The sequence below is a fragment of the Globicephala melas genome, chromosome 14, assembly GCF_963455315.2.
Source record: "Globicephala melas chromosome 14, mGloMel1.2, whole genome shotgun sequence".
In the NCBI taxonomy this organism is placed as follows: Eukaryota; Metazoa; Chordata; class Mammalia; order Artiodactyla; family Delphinidae; genus Globicephala; species Globicephala melas.
The window spans coordinates 36,649,863-36,677,539 of NC_083327.1; the positions used below are offsets into that span (position 1 = coordinate 36,649,863).

Sequence of the window (27,677 nt, forward strand, 5' to 3'; positions counted from 1 at the left end):
ACAAATGACTCAGTAAATATAGTTTACTATATTTAGTAAACTGTAAGGTTATTATAAGAGGTTATAACTTAGAGGTTATTTAGTAACCTCTTAAACCAATGAAACTTGCTCAATTTTCATAATTTTGAGTAGTGGTCAATGATCTTTTCTATTGATCCCTTCTGGAACTGGTTCTGATGGTATTTCAGATGCCCCTCTTCTCCCCTCCTTTTGAGCCTTTGTGTATTTTCAAAGTGCTAGATATACATAGGAATGCCAGGAAAGGCAAGCATATTTAATTAAGAAAAATAGTTATATTCACAGGCCAAATAGCATACATTTTGAGTTCCATATTCTTTGTTTAGTCTTTTAGGCTAGAATATCAACATTCCTCTCAATCCTACTATTTCTAATTCTACTTAATAGGCAAACCATTTCCATAGATACTATATGATTCTTGAACTGTGTGATATAGTTACAAGTCATGTAAATAATACTGCCATCACCACAACTTAGGATATATTAATAAGAAACACAGCATTATCTACTGAAGTATTACCTTTGTATTTACTAATGCCTTACCTCTTCCCATAAAGGATTTAAAGTGGCAAGTTTTAAATGTTTTTCTATATGATAAATCCAAGTCTAGGCAATATATTAACAAATACAGCAATATGCCACTGAAATTTCCCCTACAGCTTAGTGTAACCAATAATAAGACAAGTCATTCAGTAACAGGGTGATGGTCAAATTATGGTACATTGATATAAAGGACCATATGCTGGTATTTAAAAACATAGCTTTAAAGAATTTTTAATGACTATCATGTTATGTTAGGTGAAAAAAGCAGCAGGACATATAATTTTATACACACACACCCCCCTCAAATATTCAAGTATATATCTGCATGTGTGTGTCAATAGTGGCCTCTATGAGTTAGGGGTCTATAGCATTTCCCCCCCTAGTTTTCTGCATTTTCCTAGTGTTCCTTATGTTGCAATTAAGAAAAGAGAATTGTGGTTTTTATATTTTTCCTCTGCTTACAGGAAAACAATCTTAACCTAAGCTACAAAATGAGGACTACAAAACAGGGCAAGTTCTTGACTGGACTTGTGAAATGTTAAAGCCTCAGAGAACAATGTTGAGTAAAACATTAAAGAGTAGCAAAAAATCCAAATAAAATACGTATCCATTATTCAATATTTTGAAATTTAAAATATCAACCAAAGGCAAGACCTTTTCTTTTCTTTTCTTTTCTTTTTTACTATCTCTTATTCCTTTAGAATGAAGAAACACAATGGGAGATTAAAAATAATGTTTACCAGAACTGAATTCACAAATGAAAGATGCAAGGCCCCAGAAATATGAGAGTAATTTTAAAAGTGTATTTTAGTTTGCTAAAGAGAGTGAAATTCTTATTCTCTTAGTGTCAATAATTTATAAAATAGTAAGTTAAATATCAAGTGCTTCTATTTCAAAAGATGAACAAGATAATGAAAATATCTTCCTGCAGTAACTAACAACTGTTATTTATAAATATAGAATGCTTATGTTACTTCAGTAACAAAGAGAAATGAAAGAGATGTTTTAATGTTGCTGTTTATATTACCTTCAGGAGCAACTGCAGAAGGACAGACTTCTTTGAGGAGGTCTCCTAGTGTATGCAATTGTCCATCTGTAGCCACAGGACGAAAAAGCTTCTGAATGAAAGGCCGTTCAGTTGTTGTCTATTCGAAAAATGAAAAAAGATTTCAAACAATTAAGTCTCTGTTGCTGCGAATTATGAACTAATAGATCAGAAATTTAATGCTGGCATTAGCTGTCTTCTGATATAGTGTAATCAGAAGCATATAACATCACAAATGTGGTATTATGGCCCAAAATGCTTAACACAAACTCAAGTAAATCTAATCACAGGAAGCAATAAAACAAATTCAGAACGTGCAGCATTCTAAACACAGCTGGCCTGAACACTTCAAAAAAGTCAAAGGCATTAAAAAAACAAAAACAATACAAAAAGATTAAGAGAGACTGACAAGATATAACAACTAAATACAAAACACAAAAGTCTGACTGAATACTGGATTGGAGAAAGAAATTTAAAAAGATCAGCTATAAAAGACATTTTTGGAATAAATGGGGAAATACGAAATGAACATTAGATAATATTATTTTAATGTCAAATTTCTTAGGTGTGATAATGTTTATAAGGACAATATCCTTATTGTTAAGAAATTCATGATCCAGTATTTAGGAGTAAGGTACCATGATGTCTGAAACCTACAGTCCAATGGTTTGGGGAGGGGAGCGAGAAAGAGTATGTGTGTAGAAAGAGACAGCAAATGTGAAAAAATGTTAATTACTGGTGAATCCAGGTGAAGGGTATTATATGGTCTTAGTTGTTTTATTATTTTATCTTTTCTATAGGTTCAACAAATTTCAAAATAGTAGATGTATTTCCTCTGACAATTGTTATTAGCACTATGTCATAATTTATTGCTAAGAATTTCAACGTCTTACCCATTCGAAAAATGAGGTTTAATTTTCTCAAACTCCCTCTCTAGAAGCACGACAACAATGATGCAGCCTCCCCATGACAGACTGCGGAGGCTCTGGAATCAGCCAATCTATGAATAAATAGCACTGTCGTTTTTGAGTTCTATGATCTTGCACCCAGTTTCTTTGGAAATCTGGGACATTCCATACCTCTTAAGTTTATTCTGGGAATAGGAGAACTGCCAAGAACAGAATAAGTAAATGATAAGGAGAATAATACCCACCACAACTCTTAACTGGTATTTCATTTTAAGATGGTAAGTTTTTGTTTTAAGCTTCCTGGAATGAAAAATCATAAAAACCTACAGGAACAGAGTAATATCTTAATATTTTATAAGAAAATGATTTCAAATACCTAGCCACTAAAGACAAGTTTTTGGTTTGTTTGTTCGTTTTTTAATTAATTTATTTATTTAGGCTGCACCGGGTCGTAGTTGCGGCATGTTTAGTTGCAGCATGTGGTATCATTAGTTGTGGCATGCATGTGGGATCTAGTTTCCCAACTAGGTATAGAACCCGGGCCCTCTGCATTGGGAGCGCAGAGTTTTACCCCCTGGACCACCAGGGAAGTCCCTGTTTGTTTGTTTGTTTTTAAATCACAGAGGTATATACCTCAACTTCTTCAAGATAACTTTTACCGGATTTGGTAAAAAAATCAGATGATTTTAAGTGCAGACATAAACTACGATGTAAGAAAAGCTAGACGTGGTGCAAGCATGTGAGTACCTCTCCTGGCTTTACACTGTGTGTTCAGTGAATACATAATAAATGTTAAAAACGGTGTTACAATAATACAGTTGAGCATATATGGAAAGTATGAAAAAAACCAAAATTTTAATAAGTATGCACTGAATATAATGCAATTCACTTCACTAACTGAACTCTTCATTTTTTAAAAGTATGATTGAACAGGGAACTCTACTCAATACTCTGTAATGGCCTATATGGGAAAAGAATCTAAAAAAGAGTGGATATATGTATTTGTGTAACAGATTCACTTTGCTGTACACCTGAAACTAACACAACACTGTAAATCAATTATACACCAATAAAAATTTTTTTTTAAAGTGTGATTGATATCCTTCAATTTTGGAAGCTCATAGTTTTCCCACAGGTGAAACTGAGAATGATATCATGCACAATCAAGGATTAACTATGTGAAGATAATAAAGGTTAGAAGAATTCAGAGAAAAAAGAAATGAATAGGGGACTGCAATAATAATTTAAAATAGCCACCACCCACTTAGGGCTTTCTATCTTCCAGGCAATGAAGAGGCTTTTAAGACTTTTTAGCAAAGGAAGTGACGTGATGAAAGAGGCTTTTTCTGAAGACTAATGGAAAGCAGCTCTGTGTACAATGACTTGGTGAAGAGGTAACATCAGGATGATCGGTGAGAGGCTGTCTGAGTAATGCAAGCCTATGTGATGACAACTAGGCCCCGGTCAGTAGAAAAGGAGGGGCAGGACTGTACCCCCAATTAAAAAAAAGTCAAAATGTATCATCCATGCTCTGATCTGAAAATACTAAGGTTTTCAGCAAAGCCAAATAAATCTTTTCAAGATTCATTCGCCCCCTACTTAGTGACAGAACTATGAGGTGGCTTAGCTCTAATAATATAATATATATTATAATAATATGAAAAAATATGCTAAACAGGAAAGGCTGAGTAGTCTTAGCCACATATTAAAAAACAGAAATTCTCCCCTATTCCCATTCCTAGAAAAAATGGCCTGTAATTTCCCTGTACTTCTCTTTTTTCAACTCTCTCCCAAAGTGGAGCAGTTATAATAAAGGTATAACTTCAACAACCTTTATAATGCAATTTGCTTGGGGGGAGGGGGAAAGCCCACATATTCTAAGTAAATTCCATAGAATGGTAACCAAGAAAACTCTCATCAAAGTAAACTGCTGTTTTTCAAATAATAAAAACCTTTATTAAGATACCCCAATAAAAAAATCTAATAAACACTTTCTGTTTAACATTTATTCGAGTGCCTTTAAAAACCTGCATTCTCGGGCTTCCCTGGTTGCGCAGTGGTTAAGAGCCCGCCTGACAATGCATGGGACACGGGTTTGAGCCCTGGTCCAGGAAGATCCCACATGCCGCGGAGCAACTAAGCCTGTGAGCCACAACTACTGAAGCCCGCGCACCTAGAGCCTGTGATCCGCAACAAGAGAAGCCACTGCAATGAGAAGCCCGCACACCACAAAGAAGAGTAGCCCCCGCTCGCCACGAGAGAAAGCCTGCGTGTAGCAGCGAAGACCGAACACAGCCAAAAATAAATAATAAATAAATTAATTTTTAAAAATCATATTAAAAAAACATATTCTCATTCTTAAAAAGTTAGTATGTTAGAAAAGAGCCATTAAGTGTCTAAGTTACACCAAAGATTATGAAAACTACTCAATTTTGAGAGTTATTTATCCTTAAAACAAAAGCCCTCCACAGACAGATCAGGAATTCAACTACTGTACAGAGGTTCTAAAGGGCAATGGGAATGAAGGGTAAATTCATGTAAATTTCTTAACAGATCTCATTAAACCTAAGTTGGAGTTAAGCAGAGAAGACTAAATTATACTAGGAAGTATTTAAAAGCTATTTTCCTTTTGAATATAGCAAGAATTTTAAAAATACAAAAACTCCACGAACATGAATTCTTTAAACTTTGATTTAGTATACATAAAACCAGATAATGCTAACAATATCCATGGTAATCTGAACCTTAGCCTGATAGATAAGAAAGCCACTGTAATAAAACTACACCACAACACTTAATCTAGCCATATATTTGTAAATATGCAAACTATTTCAGGGACTTTCAAGAAACAGAATTACTTTCTCATGAGAAATAATATGACTTGGTAAAGTCATATTTGAAACTGCCCTTGCTAGTTTTTAAATTAAATATGTTAGTCATTTCTTTTTTTTTTTTTTGCGTCACGCGGGCCTCTCACTGTTGTGGCCTCTCCCACCGCCGAGCACAGGCTCCGGACGCGCAGGCTCAGCGGCCATGGCTCACGGGCCCAGCCGCTCCGCGGCATGTGGGATCCTCCCAGACCGGGGCACGAACCCGTGTCCCCTGCATCGGCAGGCGGACTCTCAACCACTGCGCCACCAGGGAAGCCCGTGTTAGTCATTTCTTAAACACATCAAATGTATATAAAATTAGGATGCTACTGGCTGGCTGTGCCCCATCCCTTCTTTACTTAGGCACCCTCATCACTGTACCAATAACTTTTTCTTGTATGAAAAAGTTATGCTGTTGATTTACCTTGGAGATATACTGAACAGAAGCAGAGGAACTAAATTTGTAAAAATTTTAAGTTAAATTTGTAAGCTTTTACTGAATCAAGTTTGCACACATATGCATGAGTATAAATGGAGGTAATATCTACACTGCAGAGTTTCTGAGATAAAATATATACACAGTACAATCATGGTACACACAACCACCTAAATACACACTAAAACACACACTACCACCGCAACATTACCACCACCACAATCAACAGTTTTAGAGCACTGTAATGAATATTTTAACTTAATACTGTCCCAATTTAGCAGACTCAAATTTTATTTCTTTTTAGTTTTAATCTACTTTCTCTAAGTTCACTTATCTAGATGCTAAAAAGTCCAGAATCATGAAATTCAGCTTATGTTGTAATGTTTTTATACGGCAGGGTAAAAAAAGCAAAGTCACTTTAGGACTTGATTCAGAGCTAGTCTAGAACTTAACACCAAAAAGCAAGATCCATAAAAGGAAATATTGATAAACTGGACCCTTATCAAAATAAACTTCTACTCTAGAAAAGATTCTGTGAAGAAGATGAAAAGACAAGACTGAAAGAAAATATCTGCAAGACTACATATCCAACAAAGGTCTTGTATCCAGAATATATAAAGAACTCTAAGAATCCAACAGTAAAAAACACAAAGAATTCAATTAGAAAATAAGCAAAAGACACCAACAGACATTTCACCAAACAGGATATACATATGGCAAATAAGCACGTGAAAAGATGTTTGAGGGCTTCCCTGGTGGCGCAGTGGTTAAGAATACGCCTGCCAATGCAGGGGATGTAGGTTCGAGCCCTGGTCCAGGAAGATCCCACATGCCGCAGAGCAACTAAGCCCGTGCGCCACAACTACTAAGTCTGCGCTCTAGAGCCTGTGAGCCACAACTACTGAGCCCGCATGCCACAACTACTGAAGCCTGCATGCCTAGAGCCTGTGCTCCGCCACAAGAGAAGCCACCACAATGAGAAGCCTGCGCCCCACAACAAAGAGTAGCCCCCACTCGCCGCAACTAGAGAACGCCCACGCGCAGCAACGAAGACCCAACTCAGCCAAAAATAAATAAATAAAATTAATTAATTAATAATAAAAAGATGTCTGACATGTCATTAGCCACTAAGGAAATGCAAATTAAAACCACAATACAACATCCCTACACACCTACCAGCATGTCTAAAATAAAAAATGGTAATAATACCAAATGCTGGTGAGCATGTGGAGAAACGAGATCTCTCGTACTATTGCTAGTACAAATGTAAAATGGTTCAGCTCTTATGGAAAAGGGTAAGGTAGTTTCTTACAAAACTAAACGTACATTTACCATATGACCCAGCAATTGTACTCTTGAGTACTTCCAGAGAAGCGCAAACATATGTTCTCAAAAAAATTGTACACAATTGTTCATAGTAAAAACAATCCCAATGTCTTTCAACAGGTGAATGGTTAAACTGTGGTATATCTATACCACAGAATACTACTCAGTAATAATAATGTAAAAACCTATTAATACATGCAACAAATTGTATGGAATGCAAAGGAATTACACTACGTGAAAAAAATCCAATCTCAAGCTTATGTACTATATGATTATACTTACATAACATTAGTAAAATGATAAAATTTTAGAAATGGGGAACAAATTAGTAGTTGTCAGAGGTCAGGGAAAGGAGAAAGTGAGGTTGGAGGCTGAGCTATAAAAGGGTAGCCTTTGTGTTGGAACAAAACTAATGAAATATGAATAAAGTTTGTGGATTGTATCAACGTCACTTTTCCTGGCTATGATATTTTACTGTAGTTATAGAAGACGTCACCAGTCGGGGTAACTGGGTGAAGAGTATGGAGATGTTTCTGTATCATCTGTTACAACTTCATGTGAAGATTATACATGTTAATTTATGAAAAGCATTTAGAAGAAGGCCTAGTGAACAGTAATTGCTCAATAAGTGCTGTTACTGTTCTTATTAAGCATGACTTGACAGTCAAAGGAAATTTATTAAACACTAACATGTATTTTATATTGAGTTGTAATATGAAATATGGATGATAAGAAGATATACTAATCTTGTCATCACACTGTTACTACATAGCATTAGGGCTGATTTTGTCGTTTTGGTAATATATATTGTATCAATGTAATGAGTTAGAAATGTTAGTTTGTTGAAAATGACAAATTACAGCTGGACACATTTGGTTCACGGACCATGGAGTTAGTGACCTTAAAGAGGAAAGAATCATATCCAATAGGAAAAGGAGATTCTATTCACTGAAACAAAGAGATTAAAAGTTATGAAAGAGAAAAATAAAAATTCAGAAAGGATACAACCTAAAAGATGCCCAGTAGATGCATGATGATTCACTTGTTTGTGAAACTTATAAACACCCTTAATTAAAAGGCTGGGGGTAGGTGGGTCTCCTACTGATACATCAAGCAGTACCTCATGATGACAAGGGACTCCGTTTGTTAGAACTGCTTGGATAGAATCATCCCAGTAGTAGTACCCAGGTTCAGGATCTCTGATCTGACTCGCTGTAAACTGAATCCATAATATTTGGTCCAGTGAGCCTTAGACTGGTATTCTAAGCCCTTGGTTGGGCTGAAGAAATAAATATTATATTGATACTTTATATATGTTGTAGTTCTCCAGGTACAGCAACAAGTTTTGATATCATCAGCTACTTTGTATGTTTTGCTTTTAAGTCCTATGAAAGAGTCAGGATAATTGGTTTACTATATTTGTAAATAAAATTTGATTTACAAGACTTGCTTAAGTATATCAAAGGAGTTCTGGGCTTCCCTGGTGGTGCAGTGGTTGAAAGTCTGCCTGCCGATGCAGGGGACGCAGGTTTGTGCCCTGGTCCGGGAGGATCCCACATGCTGCAGAGCAGCTGGGCCCGTTAGCCATGGCTGCTGAGCCTGCACGTCCGGAGCCTGTGCTCCGCAACGGGAGAGGCCACAGCAGTGAGAGGCCCGCGTATCGAAAAAAAAAAGGAGTTCACTTGTTAGGTTTTTAGATTTTTTTTAAAAAAATCAGCTATACTGAACTATAACGAATTAGCAATGCCTACTTATTAATAGAGAATGTTAATTAGATTTATTTCATTGACTATATAGATAGTACTATGTGTTTTAGAAGAATTAAATATGGAAAAGGAATAAATTATAAAAATATCAAGAAGTGAAAAAAATTGCTCTGATTTTTATGCAAATCTACTATATTTGTAACTAGCATAAATTGAACTGAAAGGCATTGGAAACACTAGATTTTATAAGTCCAATAAAACACATATAACTGTAAAGTTACTTCCAATATTAAAAACTCCACTAACTAGGGCCATCAAAATCAGTGCATTTTCACTTGACACAATTTTAAAATAACTAAATTTACTATATTTTAAAAGCTTTACATAATAAGTAATGAAGCCTTCATTATTGCCAAAATGGTGACATGATGAACACCAATAAAACTTTCCTTATATCCGTAGAAAAAACCCACAATATATACTTTACTTTTGAGAATCATGTGGCCACTGATATTCCATTAATCCTTGTAATGTGACAAGCATTACAAGGATATAAAGATAAATAAACTGAAACAAAGAATATTACATTTATTTCCTGTCAATGTTTTTTTAAAAAAAGGATTTGAGATTGCTTGTAGCAAAAGCATGCATATAATAACAATAAAAACTATTAACACATCTTTGTCTTGGATAGAATGATCCCATCTCTTATATGCAGAATCCAAAAAATAAAAACAACAAACCAGGGGCTTCCCAGGTGGCGCAGTGGTTGAGAGTCCGCCTGCCGATGCAGGGGACACAGGTTCGTGCCCCGGTCCGGGAAGATCCCACATGCCGCAGAGAGGCTAGGCCTGTGAGCCATGGCCAGTGAGCCTGCGCATCCAGAGCCTGTGCTCCGCAACGGGAGAGGCCACAACTGTGAGAGGTCCGCGTACCGCAAAAACAAAAAACAAAAAAACCCAACAAACCAAGCTCACTGATCCAGAGAACAGATCAGTGGTTGCCAGAGGCGGGGAGTATGGGGGTGGGAGAATTGGGTGAACTGTTTTTAGTTTACAGAAATTGAATGAGGGAAAAAAAGGACTAATCCTGCTACAGTCTATAACATAAATTAAAATTGGAAGAGATTGGAGAATTGGGGAGTCTCTTTGGTTAGCTTGAGAAATAATGAGGATAAGAACTTGTGTGGTGGCAAAGAAAATGGAGAGAGTGGATATAAGGGATGTGGATAGATTGTGTGATCTGAAAATAGATTTGTTTCCTTAATTCATTTGTTTATTCTTACTTTAATTCACCTCTTTTCTGTATCAGGCAGTTGTTAAAGGTATTCAGCAGAAAATGAGCAGGGTTACTCCCCTCACAAAGTTCTCTGACCAGCCCTGAGTAGCTCTCCTTTAATCCAGTAACTCAAAAATTAGTCCCACCCCCTAAGAGTGCTCACAGCCTCCATCCAGAAACATTCCCTCCACATCCTTTCAAATTCTGCTTCCTAGCCTGTTCCCAAATCTCCCAGTTTCTGATCACATCTTCTTTTCCTGACTATGATTCCACTTCACCCCATTGGCAGCTCTCATCTCTGGCTTCTTAGATGCACTTCCTACTTCCTATTTTTAGAGAGTTAGGCTGATTTCATGTGTTTTGGGTAAATTCTTGCCTAGTCCAGTGAAGCCCTGTGGTCTTGGCAACTAGGCACAGTCCTCATGGCTGTCTCCCCACCTGCCCCCAAACAGCCCAGACCCAGACAGTCAAGAGTCCAGCCACAACACAACACAACAAAACAAACAAACAAAAAGAATTATCCCAGTAGTAGTACCCATGTCCAGGATCTCTAACAACCAGAGGGCAGGGGTAAATACATTAGAAATCTTCATTCATTAAACATTTGTTGAGCACTTATGAAGGTATCACTTGTGCTAGTAAATACAAAGATGAACAATGCACACATAAACAAATAACTGTAACAGTGTTAAGTGATAACAGAAATATGTACAAAGTGCTATGAGAAAATTTTAAAGCCCAAGCATAAACTTTTTAACTCTGGACTTTTTGGCAGCTAGAGCAAAAACAAAAGTAAAAAACAAACAAACGTCAAACAAAAAACTGGTTACATAATTTCATTTTATAAGTGTGCAAGATATACCAGTAGGTTCAAAGTAAAATATGCTAAGTGTGGTAGAATGTAATGTATTAAATAAAATTGTAGGGAGTTTCTAAAGAAGATGAAAACAAAGGAGAGAATATAGGTCTTCCAGTTTCCAACTTGAAATGGAGAATTTTTTTTTAAAACAGAGAAAGAGACAAGACTATTTCAGGCAGAGTACAGCACCAATCCTTCCCTTTCATATGCCCCTCCCCACTAAAATATTCAGAGGCAGATGGAATATAACAGTACCTGTGAGAAATTAGTGGATAAGGGGAGCAAAGCGGCCTACAAATTTAGCACATAAAGCGTGGAATGTCAAATGCATTGAATTAGCAAGGGCTTGGTTGGAATCCCAACTCACAACACAACTGACTGGGTACGTAAGGCAAATTACATCAGTCTTTGGGAGTCTGTTTCTAAATCTGAAAAATGGAAATAATATATATTTTTGAATGACTGTTGTAACAATTAAATAAGATGAGATACACAAAACACCTAGTGCAACAGGTGTTTTAACAATGATTAATTCCTTTCATTTCTCCGTTTAAAACCACGGTTAAATGTGGACCAAAGAAAGGTAACACTATCTAGTCTTTACAGAACCAAAAACAGAGAGAATAAAAAATAATTAGTATCCAACCATGAGTTGTTCCCTTTGAAGTCTTGTTCATTAGAATATGTGGCACAAAGAAAAAGAAAATAGGGGTTTATAGAGGATATGGTGACAGACTTTACCAACAATGACACATGATATGTGCTTCAAACTGTCACATGCATATCTGGCCTTAGATATATTCATGCATGTCAAATTTTGCATCACATGCTTTTCAAAAGAAGCCTCATGTTAAAATTAGCTTAAGAATATACACAATTACAATACCTCATTAAGTAAAAAAGAACAGGCCATTTTCAAATGAATGCTTTTAGACCTTTACAGTAAACAGTCCTTTTGGTGGTGGGAAGTAGGGGGACAGGGAGGACAGCGGGAGGGGGGAGTCTGTGCCACTTAATCAGACTACTTTTATCCTTTATGTAGGGAAATAGGAGACTTGAAAATAAGCACTTTCTGTAGTTATGCTACCAGAGTCTGAAGTCCATTTTGAATATTCCCGACAACTCTGAAAAATAATAATTAACATTTGAAAAGCTGTCATTATTATAGTCAGGGACACTTAATCCTCAAAGCAGCAGTGTCTTAATTGAGACTATGTTTAAATGAAAGCACCCATCAGAATTATATCCACACATCTGGTTTGAAGCTTATGTTTTGTCTTATTTAAATTGTTATATTTATTATATTTCTGCCTAGACAATACAAAATATATTTTGCCGCATAAATAATTAAGGCAAATTTTCTTCAAATACAGGCAACAGTTTGTGTCTTCCTCATATCCTTTCACTGAATAAAATGTGTTACAGGGAAGTACCATATCCCTCTTACTCAAGATTGAGATCAACTTGATGCTGTTTATGAGCTAATTTATAAAACAAGTTATATGGCTTTAAAATGTTTTATTTGAAATTATTAGTAGAGTGGCCAACTGAAAAGCTTCCTATAAAAGTGCTAGGATTGATGTGATTAGTAATAATTATCTTAATTCTTCTAAGGTTTCTCTGGAAAGATTTCAAAACCATACCTGGGGAATCATAGTTTAAATTTCATTATCTATAAGAGCTTTAAAATATCTTTTCTAATTTTACCTAAAAGCCATACTAAAAGGTAGGCTACTACAAGAGTAATGTAATTAATAAACTGTTTTTGACTAAAGAATCAAAGGATACTTTTATATACATATTATTTCTATCTTTATGGTATAATTACATAAAATAACTATGCAGCACTTTTAATTTGTACAAATATAGAAATCCAGGTAGCAAGAAGAAACATCTGGGTAAAAGAGGTTGTGTTGACCTCAGAATTAAAATTCTGTTCTCTTGATGTCCAGTCAAGTGTCTTATCCACTAGAAAAGTGTTTCTAAACTTGGGCCAGGAGCTATGAAGCTCTACAAGATCCTCAGTCCTCTGAGCAAGGTCTGTAGGTTTTACAGTGAATGCTAAATAAAGTTTATACTATGGGAATGTTGATATTTTTGTTTCTGATACAAATAACTTTAAAAAATTATCCTACTGAAGTATCATCAAAAGCAGATTTCATAAATCCTTGTGAATTTTTTACAAGTAGCAAATAAAAACTAGTGATAAATATTTTACAGATCTCACTGTTGAAAGTAATCTGCTGATTAAGAAATTAAAAAAACATAGCCCTTGACTACTCTAAAAAACATATGAAGAAAAACAATGTAGTAAAACTATAAAACTCTTGAAAGAAAACATAGAAGGAAATCTTTATGGCCTCGGATTTGGCAAGACAAGCTGAAAGCACAAGCAACCAAAGAAAAAATAAGCTGAATTTAATCAAAATTAAAAATCTCTGTATTTCAAAGGACACTATTAAGAAAATGAAAATAAAATCTACAGTATGGGAGAAAATATATGCAAATCATATATCTGATAAGGAATTAGTGTCTAGAAGATATAAAGAGCTCTTATAATTCAGTAATAAAAAGACAACCCAACTAAAAAAGAACAAAGGTTTTGAAGATATTTCTCCTAAGATAACATACAAATGACCACTAAACGTATGAAAAGATGTTTAACATCATTAGTAATTAGGGAAGTGAAAACTGACACCAAAACGATATACCCCTTCATACCCACTAAGATGGCTATAATTAAAATGATAGAAAATAACAAGTGCTGACAAGGATGTAGATAAATTGGAACCCTCGTACTTGGCTAGCGAAACGTAAAATGGTGCACATGCTTTGGAAAACAGTCTGGCAGTTCCTCAAAAGATTAAACATAGAATTATCGCATAACCCAGCAATTCCACTCTTAAGTATCTACCCAAGAGAGCTGAAAGTATATGTCCACACAAAAACTAGTACATTATTGTCTACAGCAACGTTTATCCATAACAGCCAACATGCAGAAACAATCCAAATAACCATCAATTGGTGAACAGATAAACAACATGTGATATCTCCAAACAGTGGAATATTACTTGGCCATAAGAAGGAATGTACTGAAACATGCTACAACATTGATGAACCATGGAAATATAATGAAAGTGAAAGAAGCCAGACACAAAAGGCCATATACTTTAAGATTACATTTACACAAAACGTTCAGAATAGGCAAATCCATTGAGAGACAGAGAGAGAAAGTAGATTAGTGGTTGCCATGAACTGGAGGCGAGGGAGAATTTGTCATGGGCTGAAAGAAAGGAAGGAAGGAAGAATGAGTGACTGCTAATCAGGTGTAGGGTCTTTTGGGGGTGATAAAAGTGTTCTGAAATTACATAACAGTGATGGTTGCACCAATTTTGTGAATATTCTTTAAAAAAATCAATGAATAGCACACTTTAAAAGGGTGAACTTTAGGACTTCACTGGCAGCCCAGTGGTTAAGACTGCACTTCCGCTGCAGGGGGCCTGGGTTTGATCACTGGTCGGGGAACTAAGATTCTGCATGCCATGCGGCACAGCCAAAAGAAAAAAAAGGGTGAACTTTATGATATCAAAGTTTTACTTTAATAAAGCTATTATTAAAAAGAAAACAATGGGGGCTTCCCTGGTGGCGCAGTGGTTGAGAGTCCGCCTGCCGATGCAGGGGACACGGGTTCGTGCCCCAGTCCGGGAAGATCCCACATGCCGTGGGGCGGCTGGGCCCGTGAGCCATGGCCGCTGAGCCTGCGCGTCCGGGGCCTGTGCTCCACAACGGGAGAGGCCACAACAGTGAGAGGCCCACGTACCGCAAAAAAAAAAAAAAAAGAAAACAATGTAAAAAGTCTTCAAATGGGTGGGCAGTGGGGGGAGTCCTTCTGGGGTGATAATTCAGATTCATCATAGTTTGATTTACAACTATTCATCAAACCATGTTTGTTTCATGAGTTCTTAAAAAACAATAATTATACCACCCCCACAAATTAAAAAATTTTAAAGTCAAGAGTTTCCAAACAATAAGGATCAGGGAAATATCCCTGTCCTCATGAATTCAGAAAAATTATAAATTTTTCTTTAAAGAGTTGTATAGCATCGTGCCAATTTTAAAGTTGCCTGTGGGAATTTAAATAACTCTGCCTTAATTTGTTTAACTCATTTAAAATCATGTTCTGATGCTTAAAATGAAGCCCGAAAGTTTTGAAATTATAAAACCTACTTTAAAGTATGCGTGTGCGGCGGGGGTTGGGTGGGGGGGACTTACTAAAATGAGTTCAGAATTTAATAATAAAGGGTTATATAAAACAGAATTAATCTATCTTACCAAATAGGGTGTCTGGATCATAAAAAATGTCCTTATTGATCAACTGTTGCCCAGCTTGTAGATTCATTACGTCTATTATTTCTGAGATTTCCCAGAACCCACTCCACCAGTCAGGGCAGGAGGGGAACTCCTCATCTACCTACTTCCTTCCTGCTAGCTTGGAACCTCTGATTCCAACCCACGCTTCTGAGACCCGAATGGAGAGGAGTGACTCTGCAGTAAGAGGGGCTCTTCCTCTCACAGATTCTCGACTTAGAATCTAGAATGGTAAAGGAATGATATTCTAAGTGCAGGTTAGGCTTTACAGTACCAATATCATAGTTCAATTTCATTACTAATTATGTAGCCTATCCTAGGAATTTTTTTTACTTATAATACAAGTCCTATCTCCTTTACAGATCCAAATTTTTGGAACACAATATATGAAGAAAGGACTGTCTGTAGAATCCAAAGTAGGCTAATATATCCCATCAGAATTTTAGTTCAAGATAATTTTCCAATACCACCAATTCAGCAAGTCAGAATTGCAGGTTTCTTTCCACAATGGGAGTTTTAAAATAGCATAAACATTTTGCTATTTAGTGCACTGAAGTGGTGATTTTTTAAATAAGGGTCTAAGAGGACCATAGAGAGCGAAGATTAATTCTTGTGTAACTTAAGTGACAGTTTATCCAGCTGAGAAATGGAAGACTGTGGTGAGGCAGAAGAGAATAAACTGTGGCTAAAAGCTATTATCATGACACTTATGAAGAGTTATCAGCTGAACTACAAAATGGGTGAAAGAGTGTGTATTTCAACTTAAAATATAGTTCTTTATTTAAGGAATTTTATTTGTTGTTCCAAAAGCAGATCATTATTCCCCAGAATTAATTACAATTAAAGAAAGCCTTCTTTACACAGAACATAAATTACTATATTATTTAATGTGGACATTGTTAAAACATTCCGAAATAATAAATCTATTCAATTATATGTGATATGACTCAGGAAGGCATGGAAGTAAAAAAGTTTTTAAAACAATAATGTGTTAGAGGGAAGAGCAAATTTGTTATTTCTACTCCATTAAGGATTCCTTAAGCAACGTAAAAACCAGAGTTCTAGTTATACTTTGATGTGTAGATCCTTTTGAAAGCTACTCTACCCTGTTTAATATGAAGCATCTGTAGCTAAAATGAACACCTAGTGAAGAGTACGAATGCTGCATTACACAAGCAGACGTCAGAACTGTCCCAAGGCTAAGTTACTTTAAACATGTATGCAGTCAGAAATTAGCTGTGGCTTACTTCTTAGAAGTAACAGATAATTACCCTCATCATGATGAAAAAGATTTTAAATGTAAGCTAATAGAGGTATTTTTCCTTTAGTAAAGCTCTGCTTTTAAAAGTAAACTTCAAAACTTTAATTAAAATAGGAAATGCTGGGCTTCCCTGGTGGCACAGTGGTTGGGAGTCTGCCTGCCAATGCAGGGGACACTGGTTCGTAACCCAGTCCGGGAAGATCCCACATGCCACGGAGCAGCTGGGCGCGTGAGCCATGGCCGCTGAGCCTGCGCGTCCGGAGCCTGTGCTCCGCAGCGGGAGAGGCCACAACAGTGAGAGGCCTGCGTACCGCAAAAAAAAAAAAAAAAAAAAGGAAATGCTTATTACATAGTAAAAACTTCTCAGATTAGTGAGGCAGAGAAAAGGAGGGGTTCTGTAAAAGAAAAAGGTGGGACAGAAAGATGAAGAAAAAGAAATGGAGGAGGAAAAGAAAAGGAAGGAAAGACTTAAAGGACAGAAGTGCCTACTGAAATACATTATTTCTTTCAAATTTTAAACTAACAGGAGAAATTCTTTCTTCTCATATACATGAAATAACCAACGTTTCTCTTATCTATGCTTTGAAATACCTAGACAAACAGAAATCCAAGGCAGTATGTATTCTTAACATTTTGAGTGTTTAGTTTTGAGGACATGTTATTTCTTAGTTTGTTAATTTTCTACATTTGAAATGTAATATCCATTTACATGAATGTTTTGAAGACAGATTTAATATGGTGTAAAATGTGGTTAATGAAGTTTAATAATAAGTAACATATTAGTTTGGCTTCTCAAAGTTTTGTGCACATTAACTCAGCCACACATCTAATACACAAATCACTCATCAGTGAATTCAATAATCATTTGAAATCCTCAGCTTACTAATTCATACAATTTCACAACTGTATGAATTTTACAATTCATACAATTTCAAAAGTTGTATGAATTTTACAGTTCATACGATTTTAATTAAAGTCGTGTACATAACTGTGTCACAACATAACAGATAGGTGACTTTCATGAAAAGATCACGCCCAAGGTAGACATATGGTCTCCTCATATATGACTGCCAAATGTAGATCCAATCCTGTTGAACTTAATTGTGATCAAGACTCATCATCCCATTGTTAGAGAGCCCTCCCTATCCACTACCCACTCTAAGCAACACACTCAAACAGTGGCTCTTTGAACCAGCATTGACATTCCTTTACATTTACAGGGTTGTTTGAAACAGACCTTTGAGAGACACATCCTGTTTGAGACAAGATATATTCTATAAAATGCTCCCAAGGCATCAAAAGATAACGCAATTGACTGTTTAGTATAGTTTAGATTATATTTCTTAACTGAGAATTAACATTTTAATATATCACAATCGATCTGCAAAAGGAGCAACTTGCCTAGCCAACAATTTAGAAATTTCAAATATGTATATATCAAGATCTGCATCTATATGTAATAGCAATACAATTGATGCATGCATCAATATATCTACACATATATCTCTGTATTTACATGATCTCCTTAATACTTGTCTTATTATTATAAATGACCTGCATGGATCACGAAGCAAAAATATATAAACCCCCCCAAAACCTTGAAAATTAAAAACAAAATTAAAAAAAAAAAACAAAATGGGTATGACCCAACAACTAAGACACAAACTTCATCAAAGAGTAATATACCAGGATATAAAATGCCAAACAAAATTTTCTAGGTTCAGGCCAGAAATAAAGAATAAGATATTACCCTGTGTATTTTTATATTGGTTTTTCCTTCTAATATTCCTAAATAATCACACATACATTACCTACTTGAAATTATTAGTAAGTAGTTATTTTAAAAGTATGAGTAATTAGACCAAAAGCAATTCTCATATTTACCCAAAAGAAGGAACCACTACTAAGAATCAAAGCCTAGTAATTCTGTTCTTAACGGACAGGTGTTGTGTGTTCTGGCCTGTTATATGAAAATCATTTATGAGAAGAACAGGAAAAAAAAAATCAGAAGGTAGTTTTCACTATTGGAATAGATAAGTGATTAAGCAAATTTTCTTACACCATGAAATTGTCAATAGATTAAATGATCACCCTATAGGGCATCATTTCTGGATGCTGGCATTCTCTGAGATGGAAAGGGACTGAAAGAAAAATGTGATAACGACACACACAAATGATATGGGTAGTAGAAAACTTTCTGAAGGAAAAAAACATTCTTTAGACAGGGACTGAGCTTAACATCTGCCAAGACCTCATTAGGCCAGCAGTAAATCAGGAAACTAAAACCCATGTCAGTTAGAAAAAGATGGGAAGGCTGTAAATCAACCCATTAAAGCAGCAGCTGACCATCCTAAGGTGTAGGTTATCCATGGCATACGGTTGACAATTCCTCCAAGAAACTCAAATATTACCTGTAATATGAGGTGCCTTAATAAATAAATAATAATAATAAACCAAGGAGTAAACTTGAATTGAAAATATTTTCTTAAAAGAGTTATACACCAAGATCTTATTTTGTGATATAAATACTATTGAATACTTAGGTATGAAACAACTCTATTTTCATTTTAGCCAAATTATAATTTTTTATGTCATCTCACAGTTAACCTAAGCTTTTTTCAAATTTCAAACTGACTGGAGTTCAACTTATTTTTACCATATCTACTCATATTCTCAGAGTGTTTAAGGAGAGTTGAAATTATCAAAAGGAGAGAATGAGAAAGAAAATACACAAGAATAACTGACAGTAATGTTAATTTTTACATATATTAGAATACCATAATAAAATATAAGCATGTTATTAAACTAATAATTTTTTATGGAGGGATCTAAAATATAATTTTTAGTGAAATAATTAAGACCATCTTATCAAAATTTGCCTATCTTTTTTTTTTTTTTTGCAGTATGCGGTCTTCTCACTGCTGTGGCCTCTCCCGTTAAGGAGCACAGGCTCCGGACGGGCAGGCTCAGCAGCCATGGCTCACGGGCCCAGCCGCTCCGCGGCATGTGGGATCCTCCCGGACCGGGGCACGAACCCGTGTCCCCCGCATCGGAAGGCAGACTCTCAACCACTGTGCCACCAGGGAAGCCCTGTCTATCTTTTTAAAATGAGGTATTTAATCTTTCAGTTCTTAAAATTACCCCATAGTACTACATGCTTAAGCAGGGGAGTGAAGTTCATTCTATTCCTAAATTTGAGAGTTTATGCTTTAATGTGATCACTAAAAATCGCTTAATTGGTAACTGGAAAAAGAACATTCTGTAAATAAAAGAGAAAGAAAACCGCACAGCTTTAGCTATCTGTTTCAATCTCTTCACACTAAAGGGAGGATGTCATGTTTTTACTTTCTGTCCTGCATTTTCTCTATTAGAAGAAGAAGAAGAAGTAAAAAAGGACTGAAGGCAGGAAGCAACAGAAAGGGTGGAGTAATAAGTAGCCTGATGTGTGTAAAAACTGGAAAACAGTCTCAAATGGAAAGTTGTGATAGAAAGGAGTAACAAAATAAAAGCAATGAACTCAACAATGTATCAAAGGAATAGTGATTAAGAGTGAGAGCTCTGGAGCCAGACTTCCTGGGTTCAAACCCCAGCTCTTCCACTTCCTGAGTGACCCTAGGCAATTTTCAATAACCAACCAATTACTTCATCCATACAATAGGGACAGTACCAGCATATGTCCCAGAGGACTCTAGTGAGAAGTAAATGAACTAATACATGTAAAGTAGTATTTCAAATAGTACCTGGCACACAAAGTACTCAATAAATGTTAGCTATTATTGGTGTTTCTCTATAGCTTACTTTAATTACCAGCAATGTTTTTTATTCTTGAAAATATTAAATGAAACAATGACTTAGCTTAGTGTAACAAATTAGTAATAAGAAAATGTTGACTTCATTTAATAATAACTTTAGTACTTTGGGATAATACTATTAATTTGCATATTTTAACTTCTTTAACAATAAATTAAGGACAACATTTGCCATTACATTATCTGTGTTATTTTGGAATTAATAAACGAAGCAAATTTTTAAGAAGCTCTAATATATATCCAATGCCTTAAAAACAAAACAGCAAATCATCTGCATCAAAAAGTTCCCATTCTTATACAAGACAATTTAAAAAAAATATACCCGCCAAATAAGCTTATAATTAATAGTTGCTTTCATTTTTCAAAAATCCACATAGGAAGCAATTTAAGACTAAAACAATCCCAGACAGTAGTAGCTAGCTTATTTAGCAAGGGCAATCAAAATCTGCTGTGTTGGGCTGCCCCCTACAGGCCTCAATTCACCAATTTCTTTTAAAAGGTGTCTAAGGGAATATCATTAGAATCTTACACTAAGAATATTAATTAATTATAAAGCAAAGTATTATTCATTCATTCATTCTAGCAGGAAACAGTCTCTAAGAAACCTCTATAAAGATACAGAGAGAAATGAAACAATTCCTTGACCTCCAGTAATTCACAGGTTACATCTTACAGAGAAATCACATAGACTTCAACAGATCCATGGTGAAGTACTGCAAAATAGCTTAAGAAATGTCTATATTACAATGTTGCATGTAGAAAAAGAACCAGGCTGGAAATCCAAGACTCAAGTTCTACTCTTCTTGTCTCTGCCATTAAGTATCCAGTTGAACATCTGGGCAAGAGTTTTGTGCAAGCTTTCTAAAATTAGGGGGCTGAATTAGATGATTCCTAAGGATTCCTCCTAATGTATAATTACATTTGCCATAATAAGAGGCAGAAGGGAATGTTTTAAAACAAAATTCAGAGAAAGAAGAAATAATTTATACATGGTATGAAGAGTTGGGGCACATACAGAGAAATCAAGAAAGACTTCTTGGGGGAAGTGACATTTGAGCTGCGTTAAGAAGCATTCTGGGAATAGGGGCTATTCCCAGCAGGAGTGAACAGAGTAAGAAAATTAAAATATCAAGCATGTTTTAGGGAACAATACATGATGTTATTTGGTAGGAGTCTAGCTTTGTTTCATGAAAATCAAATTAACAGTAACTGAAATTAGTGCAAATGGCAAGAAAGTGATAAATGCAAATAGTTCTGGTACTGTACAATTCTAAGAAACTAATCAAAAGAGATTCCAAGGTATTTTGTCTAGAAAATTGAAAGAAAGTGGTAAAGAAATAGGGAACTGAAACAGAAAGAGTCGGTTATGTGAGTATTTGGCAGTAATGAGTAATAGATTTGGGGGACCAGACAGAGCCTCACAGAGAAGACTACACTAAGACCAGAAATATATTGATAAATGGAGTGAACTATTTGTCACATATGTTATAGTAGTCATAGGGGGTATGGCAATCCCTATCATCACTGATAAGATAATTCACAGCAATAAAATCTAATAATAATTACAGCAAATAATTTGTAAATTATTTCCTATGTGCCAGGCATAATATCAAAAAGTATTAAATTTAATTTTCATTAACAACCCTATGAAATATTATTATCCCTATTCTACGAATGATAAAATTGAGGTCCAGAGATGTGAAGTGAATGCCCCAAATCACAGCTAACTGGGATATACTTCCCTAAATGAAACTTCTCCATCTTAACCACTTGGTATATTAATGAAAGTTACAGATTCAATTCCTACAAATTTTTCAAAGTTCTTTACTGGAGAACCTATGTAGAAAAAAAATTCCAAAATAATCAAGGATAGACAACTTTTAGAAAAAGTAATAATCATCTATCATTTATAGCAATATTCATGTTCTTAAGCAATACGTTAAGTTAAAATTTTTGTATTTAGAAATAATTAGAAAGAACAGATTAAAAAAAAAACCTTAGAAAACTCCTCAGTCTTTATTCTCTTTCCCAAATTTCTACAAAATCCACCTATCTAAATTTGGAGGTTAAGAATTATTAGAAGTGGTGATGTCATCAGTAATGATCGAGTAAGGACTTCAAATATCCTATCTTCCATAAAAGCAATGAGAACACTGGCAAAAACTGTTGAGAGACTGAATTATTAATTTTTAAAACTTCCCACAAAGAAACACCCAGAACCAGATGGCTTCCCAGGTGAATTCTACCAATTATTTCAAGATTTAACACGAATCCTTCACAAACTCTTCCAAAAACTAGAAGAGGGAACACTACCCAACTCATTCTATGAGGCCAGTATTACCCGGATATCAAAACCAGATGAAGACATACAAGATAAGAATACTAGAGACCAACAATCATTATGAATATAGACACAAAATCCTCAACAAGAAACCAGCGAACTTGGATTTCCCTGGTGGCACAGTAGTTAAGAATCCACCTGCCAATGCAATGGACACGGGTTCGAGCCCTGGTCCAGGAAGATCCCACATGCCACGGAGCAACTAAGCCCATGCACCACAACTACTGAGCTGAGCACCTAGAGCCTGTGAGCCACAACCACTGAGCTCGCGTGCTGCAACTACGGAAGCCCATGCACTTAGAGCCCGTGCTCCGCAACAAGAGAAGCCTGCGCACAGCAATGAAGAGTAGCCCCTGCTCGCTGCAACTAGAGAAAGCCCACATGCAGCAACAAAGACCCAAAGCAGCTAAAAATTTTAAAAAGTAAATAAATTTAAAAAAAAAAAAGAAAAGAAAGAAACCAGCAAACCAAACCCAGCTACATATGTTATATAATCTGACTGACTGGTATCTATCCCAGGAATACGAGGTTGGTTCAACAAAGAAAATCAAGCAATGCAATACATCGTATTAATAGAATAAAGGGGAAAAACCCACATAAGAACCTGAATAGACACAGAAAAAGCACCTGACAAAATCCAACACCCTTTCATGATAAAAATACTCAACAAAATATAGGGAACAGAACTCAATCTTATAAAGGGCATATAAGAGAAACTTACAGGCTAACATCATACTCAATAATGAGAGACTGTAAGCTTTCTTCCCCCTTAAGATCAGGAATAAAACAAGGATGTCTGCTTTTGCCACTTTTATTTTGATTCTGTACTGAAGGTTCTAGTCAGGGAAATGAGGCAGGAAAAAGAAGTAAAAGGCATTCAAACTGGAAAGGGAGAAGTAAAACTATCTCCATTTGTAGTGATATGACCTTCTATATGGAAAATTCTAAGGAAGCAGCAGTAAAAACAAACAAACAAACAAAAAAACCCCCCCCAAAACTGTTAGAAGTAAGAAACAAGTTCAATGAGGCTACTGGACAAGATCAATATACAAAAAAATCAATACTATTTATACACACTAGCAAAAAGTCCAAAAATGATAATAAAAACTGGATCAAAAAGAAAAAATTACGTAGGAATAAATTTAACAAAAGAAGTGGGCAACTTGTACACTGAAAACTACAAAACATCATTGAAGACCTACATATATGGGAAAAAATCCTGTGTTTACTGATTGGAAGACTTAATATTGTTTGTTAAGATAGCAATACTCCAGGGAATTCCCTGGCAGTCCAGTGGTTAGGACATGGGCTTTTACTGCTGTGGGCCCAGGTTCGATCCCTGGTCAGGGAACTAAGATCCTGCAAGCTGTGTGGTGCAGCCAAAAAGAAAAAAAAGATAGCAGTACTCCAGAAATTGATCTACATATTGAATACAATTCCTATCAAAATCCTAAGTGTCTTTTTTTTTGGTAGAAACTGACAAGCTGATCCTAGTATTCATATGGAAATGCAAAAGATCCAGAATAGCCAAAATAATCTTGAAAAAAAAAAGATGGAGGACTCATACCTCTTGATTTCAAAACTTACTACACAAAGCTACAGAATTCAAGAACAGACATATAATCAGTGGAATAGAATTGAGACTCTAGATACAAATCCACACATTGTGGACAACTAATTTTCAAAAAGAGTGCTAAGACAATCCAATGAGAGAAAGAGAAGTCTTCAACAAATCACGCTGGGAGAACTGGAATATGTACATACAAAAGAATGAAGTTGGACCCCTTTACCTTACACCATATACAAAAAATTAACTCAAAATGGATCAAACACCTAAATGAAAGAACCAAAACTATAAAACTTTAGAAGAAAACATAAGAGGAAATCTTCATCACTTAGTATTAGGCAAGGTTTTCTTAGATATGATAACATAAAAGCATAAGTAACAACAACACAAAAAGAACTGGACTTCATCAGAACTAAAAACTTCTGTGTTTCAAAGGCCATGACCACGAAAGTAAAAAGACAGCCCACAGAACAGAAGTAACTATTTATAAAGCATATATCTAGTAAAGGTCTAGGATCCAGAATATATAAAGAACTTTTACAACTCAACAATGAAAAGACAACCCAATTTAAAAATAAGCAAAGAAGAGACATTTTTCCGAAGAAGATATATAAACCGTCAGTGAGCACATAAAAAGACGCTCAGCATCATTAGTCATTAGGGAAATGCAAATCAAAATCATAATGAAATACCCCTTCATATCCACTTAGGATAACTAATCAAAACGATGTACAATAACAAGTGTTGGCAGGGACATGGAGAAACTGAAACCCTCATTCATTGCTGGTGGGAATGTAAAATGGTGCAACCAATTTGGAAAACAATATGGCAGTTCCTCAAAAGGCTCAATGTGGAGTTATTATATGACCCACCAGTTCCACTCCTAGGTATATACTCAGGAAAAGTGAAAACATATGCCCACCCCCAAATTTGTACATAAATGTTCATAGGCGCTTTCTTCATAACAGCCCTAAAGTGGAAACCACCCAAATATTCATCAACCCGATGAATGGTTAAACAAAATGTGATGTATCCATACAATGGAATGTTACTTAGTTAAAAAAATGATGCAGTACTACATGCTACAAGACAGATGAACCTTGAAAATATTATGCCACAGGAAAGAAGGCAGACACAAAAAGACACATATGATGTGATTCCATTTATACGTCCATGTAGCACATCCACAAAAACAGAAAGTAAATTAGTAGTTGCCAGGGAGAGGAGGGAAGAGAAGTGACTACTAATGGGTGATAAGATTCCATTTATATGTCCATATAGCACATCCACAGAAACAGAAAGTAAATTAGTAGTTGCCAGGGGCCAGGGAGAGGAGGGAAGAGAAGTGACTACTAATGGTATGGAGTTTCTTTTTGAGGTGATGAAAATATTTTGAAATTAGATAGTGGTGATGGCTGCACAATTGTGAAATACTAAAACTGTACACTTTAAAGGGGTGAATTTTATGGATGTGAATTAGATCTCAAAAAAATAACCCACTAGAATATCTGATCCTAAAATTTTGTGATATGGAACCACAAAAGATCCTGAATAGCCAAAGCAATCTTAAGAAGAACAAAGGGCTTCCCTGGTGGCACAGTGGTTGAGAGTGGTTAGGGCAACAGTAGAGAATGATAGTTTACTCAACAGAAAATCCAGCCCAGAATTCTGTAGTAAAAATGTATGGTATGAATGTTACAGTCTAATTTATTATGAGACCAGAATGACCACCACCTTCATAGATAATGAGACCTTCCTTAGTTTGTTATACAGTTTGTGTATTTACCGAGCACCTATTATGTGTATGGCATTGTGATGAACACAAAGATATAAGCACAGTACAGAGGCTCAACTTCTTCTCTGCGCTTACTAAAGAAGAAATTCTCCTTAGCTGTTTAATAAATGTTTAAAATACTCTGACCAACCTAAATGTCCATCGACGCATGAATGGTAAAGAAGATGTGGCACATATATACAATGGAATATTACTCAGCCATAAAAAGAAACGAAATTGAGTTATTTGTAGTGAGGTGGATAGACCTAGAGTCTGTCATACAGAGTGAAGGAAGTCAGAAAGAGAAAAACAAATACCGTATGCTAACACATATACATGGAATCTAAAAAAAAAAAAAAACAGTACTGATGAACCTAGTTGCAGGGCAGGAATAAAGAGGTAGACATAGAGAATGGACTTGATGACATGGGGTGGGAGGGGAAAGCTGGGGCGAAGTGAGAGTAGCATGGACATATATACACTACTGAATGTAAAACAGCTGGCTGGTGGGAAGCAGCAGCACAGCACAGGGAGATCAGCTCGGTGCTTTGTGATGACCTAGACGGGTGGGATAGGGAGGATGGGAGGGAGGCTCAAGAGGGAGGGGATAAGGGGATATGTGTATGCACATGGCTGATTTGCTTTGTTGTGCAACAGAAACTAACACAGTATTGTGAAGCAATTATACTCTAATAAAGATCTATTAAAAAAAAAAGAGAGGGCTTCCCTGGTGGCACAGTGGTTGAGAGTCCGCCTGCCGATGCGGGGGACAAGGGTTCGTGCCCCGGTCCGGGAAGATCCCACATGCCGCGGAGCGGCTGGGCCCGTGAGCCATGGCCGCTGAGCCTGCCCGTCCGGAGCCTGTGCTCCGCAACGGGAGAGGCCACAACAGTGAGAGGCTTGCATACCGCAAAAAAAAAAAAAGAGAGAGAGAGAAAAAAAAATACTCTGGAAAGAAATTAACTTCATAAGCTCACCTTAAATTTATATATAGAAAGGTGAAAATGAATGATATGCCTTCAACTTGCAGGTTATTTATCATTTTATAACTGTTACCTTCACTTGGATCAGAAGTGAAGTTATTTTGAGAACTGAGCATCCATTCTCTACTTTCTTGTCTTTACATATGAGATACAAATCGTGTTTTTAAGCACAGATGTCTTAATATTCATTGTAGCATGTACCGCCACAGCTAGAGTGTGAATTAAGTATTAGACACCTTGCCCCAAGGATTACCGCCATATAATTCTTTACATGAAAAAACAGCATAATAACAACTATACATGGAGAGGATTCTGGGAGCATGGAAGCTTAACGCTTCCCCCTCCCCCTTCTACTCCCAAATCTATCTCATACCCAACACAGTGGCTCTCCTGAGCTAAGGCACCTATTGGGGTGAGTAGGCAGGGAGGACCTACATGGAGGAGCTACAAACCCTCTGCAATATTCTCCCCTCTGGGTGGACATGAGCCTAAGGACCAACGAGCCTATGGATCCCCAAAGGCTAAGGAAAAAGCTGGGAAAAAAGGCTGAATTCCTGCTAGTAACGTTTATTTTCAATACTGTCT

General features: G+C 36.1%; 1 protein-coding gene across 3 annotated transcripts in view; it reads right to left on the bottom strand.

Moving 5' to 3' along the window:
- ATG5 (autophagy related 5) overlaps window positions 1–27,677 on the bottom strand; it is a 119,484-nt gene that overhangs the window by 16,267 nt on the left and 75,540 nt on the right. For all 3 annotated transcript variants that reach the window (XM_030882935.2, XM_030882937.2, XM_060283793.1), the window contains one exon: window positions 1,589–1,706. In XM_030882935.2, the coding sequence (XP_030738795.1) occupies window positions 1,589–1,706 (118 nt within the window). The remainder of the gene's footprint in view (window positions 1–1,588; window positions 1,707–27,677) is intronic.